This window comes from Copadichromis virginalis, linkage group LG14, assembly GCF_057382275.1.
Source record: "Copadichromis virginalis isolate Kocher_CV1m ecotype Utaka linkage group LG14, C_Virginalis_male_GT1.1, whole genome shotgun sequence".
NCBI lineage: Eukaryota > Metazoa > Chordata > Actinopteri > Cichliformes > Cichlidae > Copadichromis > Copadichromis virginalis.
In genome coordinates this window covers 25023149-25034196 of record NC_140631.1, presented here as the reverse complement: position 1 = coordinate 25034196, position 11048 = coordinate 25023149, and the positions used below count along the sequence as shown (strand labels likewise).

Below are 11048 nucleotides of genomic sequence, written 5' to 3'. Positions count from 1 at the left end.
TGTGTGCTGTTTGTGTGTGTTTTTGTTAAGATCGGCATTTTTCTTTTGTTTTTACACATTTCATATTTAATGAAGGGAAATCTTACTGTCAGTTAAGGTCCAAGCTTTAACTACCTTAACTGAGGTCCAGGCTCTGGAGAGGCCAAACTATGGCTGTTTGTGTTTGTGTGTCTGGTTTGGGGTTTTTTTTGTTTGTTTTTTCCCTATCCAGATATGCTTTTACTGCATTGGTATTGTGTTTTGGATCATTGTTATTCTGAAAAATCACACTGTTGCCAGTCAGGTGCTTTCCACATGTTATTTCAGCATCAATCAAAAATTTTCCATCAACTTTTTGCAATATCTCCAACACCACCGGCTGAAATGCAGCACCACACAATGACAGCACCACCATGTTTTGCAGATGGCTGTAGATACTTACTGTCTTTGCTGAGTCATTTATGTGTACCACTGGACCCAACTGGTTCATCCCTTGAGTTAGGTACCTGACTGAAAGTAAGTGGGAAAAGCAGCTAACACCCAAAGGAAAACTTTGAGAGAGCATCTGAAAGCACGAAGAACTACTGATCAAGACCACTTAAAAAAAATCCAAGGAAGCCTGGAGCCTTGGAAGTAAAATAAAAAGAAGTGACAGGTGAGCTACACAGTGCTCTGTGTGTTTGTGCAAATGAAAGCTGTCTTGTGCTTTTGTGTGAATGAAGTAGAATTGGACGTGACATGAAAGAAACAACACAAACTTTGACATTTTGCATTTTATTTGTAAGGCTCCAAATTACACCATGGAGCGTTGCATAAGAATGAAACGGATGACTTCTCATCTGCCTAGGGCCTAAATATATATATAGATAACACACACATATATATATCAGATGTGTGCTTCTTAGTTATTTATGTTTGTGTTTGTTTTTAGTGCTGTATCCATGTTTCAGCAAGATTGGATCCAAGTCAGAGCTGAGTCTACACTCAGGTCTATTTGTGGAACTGCCAGATGGTTATCTATATTGCTTCTAGGATGCACTGTGTCACTCAAGCACTCTCGAAATAGTGAGTGTTGCGATGAAATAATAAATAAGAATGTGTGATTAACTAAGCGACAAAATTAAGCTTGCCTGTGTGGGCGCTTGCATGGGGTTAAGTGCAACTTTTACTTGTGTGCATGGCCTCCTGGCATGTTCTGGGATAGGGTTACTGTTTAAACAGAGCCGCTCTTACAAATGTCTTCCAAGAATCACTCCAGCAAATGCTCCAGAGAGTTCCCTCATGTCACCGATATGTCTACTTTTTTTTGTTATTTAGTGGCATAGCTTACTGTATGAATGTAACAGCTCCTTGTCTGAATAAGTCTGATAAACACACTTCAACTTTTTGCAGCAACGTACATGAACAGGACAAGAAACTTCAGTTTTCCAAGAAATTTCGAGAGTTGCGTTGCCATAGCAGCCAGCCACAACAGACAGCGCGCGGACCCCATGATGAACCCGCCAATTCGAGGGACGGATTCGTACCACGTGGTCTGCCGTCAGCGCGACTTTGTTTTTAACATCAGGTTGCCTGTCATCGCCTCTATAGTAACGATACCGAGGCTGAGCGGCGAGCTCCGGACACCTGTGGCGGATTTTTTCTAGAAGAACTTTACCGCTTCGAAAACACCTGAAAATGTTCAACAGCAGTCTCAGGGAGTTTGATGAAGATCCGTTCGCCTCGTGAGTAACTGAACCAGTGTGTTAAATTTTTCTTAAGAGCTGTCACTGTTCAAATCTGTTGGGTTTTCAGTTTGGAAGTCTTGCTAAATCTTCATTCGTGTATGTATTTGTCAATTTATCACGCGGATGAACAGCAGTGGGAATATTGTTTTTATTAAAATCTGTCATTGGCACATTAGACCTAACTAAATTGACTGTGTTCTCTGTTGTTCGGTTAATTAGATGTGCAATATACAAGACAATAACAGCCTGATAGTTTTCCTTGACTTAGTCGTGTTACTGCAATTTTGCACCGAGCACAGTAACTGTGATATGATACAGTTTTTAATAAGTTTAAGTTGTTATAGTTGGTTTTAATGTGAACCCCTTTACTTGTTAAAAATAAATACAAGGGCGTTACTTTGTGTCCATATTTGTTTTTGATGCAGCTTTCTATCATTACAAGGACGAGCCAGTGCAGTTTGCAGAAAGTGTAGTATAGTGTCTACACTGGCACTGTGCTATCACTTAGTTAGGGCAGCCACACTTGACCCGACTTCTAAGGCAAGTGTTAAAGGTGGCTAAAATTATATTAGGAGTCCTTCATATTTCAGTGTGTTGTCTTCAGTAAAGACTTTGTCTATAATGTGTTTCAAGCTCATGTAACTAAAAGATGTAAGTCATTCTGACATGTAAACATAAATCTTTTTTTATTTCTGTTTTTTCTTTTCCTTTTCTTTTCCTTAGCGAATATTGAGACACACTTTGTCTTTACTACTTCTTCCTTTCCCACAGGGATCCTTTCCGTGCACATAGGGAGCATATGCGGCAGATGATGCGTAGCTTCTCCGAGCCTTTCGGTGGGGCCCTTATGCCAAGTCTAATGGATGGGAGAAACCGTGGCCACGAGATGGTAGAACATCCCAGTTCATCCCATCCACTGAGAAACGAACACAGGGTGAGAACGTGTTTCGTCAACTTGTAAACTCAGCTAACATGTAATAGACACCACCAGTTTAGCTCTACAAGGGAAATGAATGAAGCCTCTGCTTAAGTGTAACACTTATGATCTGTGAGTTTATAACCACAGATGGCTGGTATTTTGAGTTTACTAAGGCTATACTGGAAGCCTGCCACTGGCACCTCTCACTGAGGTATGGGTCCATGTGAGTCTTTGGTTTTGGGAAAGGGCAACCCCCTTGGCCTCTCAGGACAGTTATATCTAGCCCTGAAGAGCCCTATTTATAGTGCATTGTTCCACTGACACACTGCTTTCTTGCAAAAACATGCACAGTCTTAAAGCTTGAAAACTCCAAGGCATATGACCCCAAAGAACTCTGCTTTTCTCTGCTGAAGATAAGTGTTTATTTAGATATTACTTTAGCTGGTCTGTCATCATTAAATGCAATGCTATCCCAATAATAGCATTGCATTTAATTAGCAATTGCATGCAATAATCTTTTATTGCATGCAATTTGTCTTATACCCTGAGCTTAAGGCCATGGCTTTGCAACATATTTCCTCAAGATATGATGGTTAGACAGTATTCATTGACCAGATGACCGGAACTTTTTGATGTTAACTGTCCTCGATGTAATGAAATAACGAGTAGATAGGCCAAGGGTTAGTTTAGACCTGCTACTTGCACCCGTTAACCTTTTCCAAATCGCCCCTCCACTGCCTGCTTTTAGTCAAACTTAGTTCCCGTCACCTGCTTTGATCCCACTACCTCATGAGAGCCTGTATTTATATCTTTGATAATGACTTACATCAGAAGCCTGCCCTGAATCGCCAGCTGTCTGCTTTCTCTTTATTAGCACCATACCTTTAACTAGCTAATGCCAGCTGAGAGGGAAGCTCTTACTACTTGTCTAATGAGAGTGGGAGAGGAAGTCTGCCACAACTATCTGCACGCACAGCCTATAGACCACCTTGAGCTTAAAACACTGAAAAGACAGAACCACCAGGTGATCTAGGTTTCCTTCAAGCAGTGGAGGCACTGCAGGGGGTCATGGATACAAGGCAAATCCTAGAAAGTGGGACTGACGGATTGCTCTGAACTGCTTCACCCTCTTGTTTAAAGCATCAGCCTGCAGAATAAATAGGAGAGAGGTAAGGTGAGCGGAGGTGTGGTTCTCTACAGAGTGGCTGCTTCACCAGATCTGAGTCAATCTTAGTTAGGTTGGTCAGGGGCCTTGTTAGAGCTGTGCAGTTCAGGGAAAAAACACCCACTCATAACTTACAAATCCCAGGAATTTAGGTCTTTTAAAAACCTTTCTTTTCTTTTTTTCTTTTTTTTTAATCAGACTTTTTTTTTAAATGTCCCAGTGACTACTGGAGTTAACTTTAACTTTGGATAATGCTTCCCATCATGCACCATGTCATGTTTCTCCCAGCATTTGCTTGGAATCCTACCATCATCCAGATATGTGCAGTGTATGCTGCATGTGGATACAACACATCATGGAGACCCAGAAAATTTAGAAGGGAGTACCACAAACTGACAGACTAAAGAAGCGGCTTTCAGCTTGTACTCTGCTGAGATGTCAAATCTGACAGTGTTCCAAATACAGGGTTTTGAAAACCCTAACTGGTCCAGGAGCTCATCAGCCTGGGGCACTGAATAAACATCGAACGGTGGATCTTCATTCACCCTGTTATAGTCTACACATAACAGAACAGACACTTCCTCCTTCAAGTCAAGGACAAGAAAGGGGCTACACTGAAAGCTGTTGTGCTGCTCTGTTGTTTCCTCTAACAGCAAATCTGGTTTACAGAAACCTGTTGTGTTAGCGTTCTCTTACACTGTTTTGTTAAAACAACAATCAGAAGACCTACTGTGTGGTAAGACATATGAAATTAAGTCTCTGCTTTGCCTCATTTATCTGAAGATAAGGAGAAATGCCGCCCAAGAGTGGTCTGAAGCTGTGCAGCTGTGTTATTGTCTTTGCAGTGGCTTGTATGTACAGATGTCACGGACACTCGGCTTATTCATTGTTGCTCTTTTCATCCATCTGTTTGGCAGAATGTGCCTTGGCAATGGTGCTGCAATTAGCGGCTGCACGACAGACAGCTCACTCGCTCCCTCTAACTGTTCTCCAATATCACAGGCACAAATGTGCACGCAAAAATACATCAATAAAACATCTTCACAAGCATAATTACGCACAGTCGCAGCTTACAGAGTAACATGGATGCAATGGCACACACACACTGACAACATAAATGCTGGAAGGCTTGTACTTCTTGTATTCGCTTACCAAGCATTAGATTCTCAGCAGGACAGTAAGTCCTGCCTTACCTTCCATGGCTGCTTTGAGTATTCACATTTCTCTGTCGCTTGCCAATATCAACCACCGGGTTTATATTACATTTCAAAACATGTCTTCATAAAGGCATTTGTTTACAAAAGTATCACTGACAATCAAGCCTCACTGTAATTCTACAGTTGGTTCTGTTTAGTTAGGGTTACAAAGGTGTGAGCTCTTTTTTTTGTTGCTGATTAATATTCTGTTTACACTGAATAAAAAAATCTATAAAAATGTAGAAAGTTGGCTTTATTCGCCTATTAATGTTAGTCACCTGACTCAGTGCCGCTTTACCTTCTCTGTAGTCGTTTAGCTCTGAGAGAACAAATTTAACAAAAAACTTTCTGGTGATTTATCACTTCTTTGGTTCCTGCAGCCTGCCTCGGGATGCAAAGTTGTAGGTTTAATATCAAACTGACAGACAGAAAAGATCAATTTTCAGCTATCCACCAGCCAAAAATAATGTGTAACATGTAGACCACATTATTTTTCACCCTCAGTCTCTCCTCTGCTCAACCCTGGTCTAAATATAATGCTGGCAGATATGTAACTGGCATTTATTAGTTCACAGATGCCACTGTGGGATAAAAATGGCTGTGAGGGCCTCATAGATACGGGTCAGGAGCATTTTACATCAGCTTGACCTTTGAAAAGAGCTGAGAGAGCAGCCTTGGACTCTGGGACCGCTGTGAGATTCCTGTCCTCAGTGGTCCACCCTGCCCACTGAAGCCTTCCTAGAATGAATGAAGCTCAGTTTCAGTGTTCAAGCCACACTAATCTCTGGCAATGCGACCCAATTACACTTGGAACACAAGTCACTCAACACCCCACTGATCACGCACAATACCACTGTGCATCACACTCACTGAAAATCCATTGGCACACATCATGATGGCAGTTGAGATGTTTATCCAGGGTCAAAGGGTCACAAACACCTGTGATTTTGGCCGAGGGAACACAGACTCTGAATGAAGCCTGCAGGCCGGCCCCTCCTGGTTTCTCACTCCTTTCACTTCCAGAAGATTCAAGGCCTTGAACGCCTGTGCTTTGAGCTATGTGGGGAGTTGTGTGTGACTGTGTCAAAGGCTTACATACTGATGTATGAAAATCTAACAGCTACTGGCAATAACCACAGCAAACACAGAAAGTCTACAGTTTTTGTATGTAGCAACATATCACTGAGCTAGAACATGTATGTACAGTTGTTGTCCAAAGTTTACACACACTCATCATGGGCATCAATGTCATGCTAATTTGAGGCTTTTAATGATTTGTTTGAACTGGGTTTTTTTTCCAGGGTAAAATGATTGCACAGCATACAGATTTTCTCTAACCCACATTGAGTCAAAAGGAAGCATATAGGCTCAAATAAATACATACACCAATCATTTAATGAGTAGTGCTAAAGGTTCTACAATGTCATTCAACGTGATGAGGGCAAGTACATGTGAACTTATGATCACAAGTGTATAATGCAGACATTTTTACTATTACTGTTCCAAATTATTCAAATATTGTGTGTGAAGTTGTGTTGCTAAACTGGTGTTGTTTGACTCCCCAGGATATGAGCCGGTCGTTGTTGCCATTTGGTGGGATTGACAATACGGTCAGTAGAGTTCTCTTTTGTTCATTAAAACTCATGTGACTTTCTCATATATAGGCTATGTGTGTGCTCCTAAGTCTGTAACTAGTTCTGTCCACTACTGTTTGTCCAGGAACCAGCACTCATCGACCATTTCTTCTGATCCATTTATATGCCACTACTCCATGCTATAAACTTCTGCCAACTCTCTGCAAAAATGTCTTGTCCATGTCTCTCTATGCTCTCCTTTTTTCTCTTCTGTTTCCCCTTACCCTGTAACCAGTTGTAATGGATGGTTCCTCACAGTCCCATAAACCCTGAGTATTTCCTCATAACATATTGTTTGGGGTTTTTCCCTAATGTTGTAAAACTGAATTGAACTCCAAATTTAAACTATCAAATTACTCTTTCAAGGCTTTAACACTTTAAAGTCAAAGTTAATCATGAAATGGTGTTTGGGAGATGATTAGTAACATAAATATTATTGTGGTGCTAGATTACACCCAAACACATACATTACTTGTAACAATACTCAGAATACATGAAGACAGAGTCTATTTTAAACTTCTGAAAAAAATACAATGAATAATTCCTATGAAAACTCTGTGACCAGTATGTGGAATGACTGGCGGGTTGCTTTAGTAGTTTTACATAATCTAGTTTATAATGGTCTCAACTATGGCATCATCATCGCTGTTTGGCACAATTAAGATTATGTCTAGCTACTAGTAGTTTAAAAAATGTGATTGGTCTTTGTCTTACTCTGAGAAGTTATGAGGATGTAACCATAGTGGTTTGCAGTTTCTGAAGTATAAGGCTGATGATGCATCTGTTTCTGTAAGATCTGGGTCCATTTAATTAGGGGAAAACCCGGCTTGACAAAAGCAGCACAGAAACATTTGAAGTTATCCATTTTTAATATCTCTATGCAAGGAAAATCCAGATCAAGGAATCCTCTGCTGTACTTGCTTAAACTTTAGTCACGAATGCCAGGAGGTAACGTGATACAGTATTGTGAAGTGATAAAATGTGTCCCGGGCAGCAACTGTGTAAGATACATGTACGGACTTCACTGTGCTAAATGTATGTTTGTACGCATGCTGCGGCTGTTTATGAGCTGAAAATGTTTTGTGACCCATGTGAGGCCAGCCGTCAAATGACTGTTATTATTTTCCCATTGTGTCTGTGCAGGACTTGATGAGAAACCCTTTCGGTGTGTTTGACAACATGATGGCCAGCATGAGAAGTAGGATGGAGGGAATGCACAGAAACCTTGTGAGTTTACGTTCAGCCTGTTTCTCTTGGCAGTTTCTTCTTGTTAAAAGGAGTTTTTCCTTCCCACTGTTGCCAAGTGGTTGCTAATAGTGGGTTGTCCGATTGTTGGTGTTTTCTCTCTATTAACTTACAATATAAAGTGCCTTAAAGCAAATATTGTTGTGATTTGGAACGATTTAACTAAAACTGAATTGATATTGAAAATTATGTTATACAAAAGGCGATTGCCTGACAGTATTTGTTTCTGTGTGTTTCAGGAGTCCGCAGATTCAAACACCCACTCATTTCGCTCCTCATCAGTAATGACATATTCAAAGGTTGGAAATGAGCCTCCCAAGGTCTACCAAGCAACCTCGTCAACACGCTGTGCCCCAGGAGGGGTAAGTAACCCTGTGGATGTATTACTGTACTATATTATATCAAAACTAAATGCATGTTAGTGCTGTAAGTTTCCACTTCAACATGAGAAACGTCTACACTTTGACTATCATATACTCTCAATATGACCTTGTTTTATTGGTATTATTACAGCTTTCCTTGTAACTCCTATGTCACATGACTTTAATGATATGTGCTTATTTTTAACACGCCCCAGATCAAGGAGACCCGGCAAGCAATCAGAGACTCTGAGAGTGGTCTCGAGAAGATGAAAATCGGACACCACATCCAGGACAGGGGGCATGTTGTTGAGAAGAAATACAACAAGAAAACAGGAGAGAAGGAGTTCAACCAGGACTTTCAAAATATGGATGAATGTATGTTATAACTTTACTATTTCTGTATGTAAAGGCTGCAAAAATGTATTCTCCCTCAATTTTTTAAGCGTACCACCATAGTTTTATGGTGTGTTTGGATAAGTTGGTAACACTTTATAATACGACCCTAGACTAAGGGCGTAATTCCCCTGTAATTTAATGGAATTTCCGTGTATTTTATTTGAAATTACAATGTCATTTTACTTATACAAAAAGTTAAAAGTAGGTACACTACAGTAAGGCAGCAACAAGTCAGATTTTTACAAGAAACAAAGAAAAAACTATACACTAAGTAAATGTAAGTAATTTTGCTTAATGCATAAGTATTTTTAAGTGTTATGTAACGTCAGTTATTTTACAGGAAATGAGACATAAAATATACTTAAAGTAATTTTAGTACAGTGTAAGCAATTTTGTGTGTAATTTTATCATAATCTTTTGGAACAACAAACAACGTTACAAATTTGTAATGGAGTGGATTCATCTTGGCCCCTTACATCTTTTATGACATTACTTATACATTACTTAAAATTACTTACAATGTAATTATTTCTTTGTTTTCTTTAAAAAAAAATCTGACTTGTTGTTATTCGTGGCTCAAGAGTTGGGAGTCGCCTTGGGCGACTGTGGCTCAGGGGGTTGGGAATCGCATCTGTAACCGGAAGGTCACCGGTTCGATCCCTGGGCTCTCTGTCCTGGTCGTTGTGTCCTTGGGCAAGACACTTTACCCTACTTGCCTACTGGTGTTGGCCAGAGGGGCCGATGGCGCGATATGGCAGCCTCGCTTCTGTCAGTCTGCCCCAGGTCAGCTGTGGCTACAACAGTAGCTGCCTCCACCAGTGTGTGAATGTGAGAGTGAATGAATAGTGGTATTGTAAAGCGCTTTGGGTGCCTTGAAAAGCGCTATATCAATCCAATCCATTATTATTATTATTGTAATCAGAAGGTTGCCGGTTCGAGCCCCGGCTCCGTCAGTCTCGGTCGTTGTGTCCTTGGGCAAGACACTTCACCCGTTGCCTACTGGTGGTGGTCAGAGGGCCCGGTGGCGCCAGTGTCCGGCAGCCTCGCCTCTGTCAGTGCGCCCCAGGGTGGCTGTGGCTACAATGTAGCTTGCCATCACCAGTGTGTGAATGTGTGTGTGAATGGGTGGGTGACTGGATGTGTAAAGCGCTTTGGGGTCCTTGGGGACTAGTAAAGCTCTATATAAATACAGGCCATTTACCATTTATTGTGCATCTACCTTGAAGTATCTGTAGGTAAATAAAATACATTGTAATACCATATAACATACACTGAAATTCCATTTAATTACAGGGTAATTATGTCCTTAGTTTTAGTTTTTTTCTCATTTTTAAATATTTTTATTTTAATAAATAACATGCCAACTGAGTCGTGTAAAGTCTTAAAGGGCAGGTGTGTAGGAATGGATATGTATCAGCTAAACTGGAATGCAGTGTTCATAATACTACGTAATAACAGGATTGCTTAATAAGAGCTCTTTGTGTTTACTTGGTAGATGTACAGATAAATCAAACACTTTCTGTAGGGACTTTTACATTTTAATGTTGACACAAAATCTGACCTATACCATAGACCCATCCTTCAGTCCATCCATCAATTTTCTTCTGGTATTCCAGTTCAAGGTCAGAGTTTTTCCCGAGCTGTCATAGGGTGAGAGGCAGCGTATATCCTGTGCACATCGCCCTATAGTCTCATCTAAATGATTAAAAACAGCGAAGGAGGTACACTTGATTGGTCTCAGCCTGTAACTTTACTAGATGTCATTGAATTCTACACAGCAGTTGTTTAAAGTGATCAGAACATTTCGGGTGAAGAAATGTAAACGGCTTTTACAACGCCAAATTTGAGGGCACAGAAGTCCAGGAGATGACCAGCTTGTCTTTACATTTTTAATTCAATCTGTCCTTAGTAGCGGGCGGTATTATAAAGCGTTACCAACAAGTTCCATGAAAACTTTGTTTAAAAAAAATTCAGATAAAAATGTTATACTACTATGAAATGCCATTGTTTAGGTCTTTCTAGGCCCTGAGTCTGCCTAACACGATAATAATTCCTCACCCTCAGCTGAAGCACAGTCTTTTGATGATGAGTGGCAGCAGGAAGTGTCCAAGTTTCAGCAAACCGGGCCCATGTCTCGCTTGAACGAACCACAACCCCGTGTTGTTCACCAGGCAGCCCTCACTGGTCCTGAGCAGGACCACAGGTTGGATTATTATTGGATTATTATGTAGTGCTGCAGACAGTTGAGAAACTCCAGATCAGCATCAAATGACAAACATATGGAAGATACGTATTTAATTTTTGTCTTTGTTTTGGTGTTTCCTGCAGAGACCAACCAGGGAGCAAGGCTAAAGGAAAACAGAAAAAGTGAGAGCTCAGGGACGACGAAGCAGTGTGCAATAAAGTTGTTTGTTTTTAAACAGCA

At 40.6% G+C, this 11048-nt stretch overlaps 1 protein-coding gene across 2 annotated transcripts; it reads left to right on the top strand.

Annotated features, from left to right (window-relative positions):
- Positions 1–1433: 1433 nt before the first annotated feature.
- On the top strand, positions 1434–11048 carry mlf1 (myeloid leukemia factor 1). 2 transcript variants are annotated; one of them, XM_085430102.1, is made up of 8 exons: positions 1437–1703; positions 2478–2640; positions 6552–6596; positions 7764–7847; positions 8105–8227; positions 8443–8602; positions 10688–10826; positions 10952–11048. In XM_085430102.1, exons 1-8 carry the CDS (start codon positions 1657–1659, stop codon positions 10992–10994), a joined length of 804 nt encoding a protein of 267 aa, XP_085286228.1. In that variant the 5' UTR covers positions 1437–1656; the 3' UTR covers positions 10995–11048. The 2 variants fall into 2 exon arrangements, with proteins under 2 accessions (XP_085286229.1, XP_085286228.1); XM_085430103.1 differs by lacking the exon at positions 6552–6596 and having other exon boundaries at positions 1434–1703.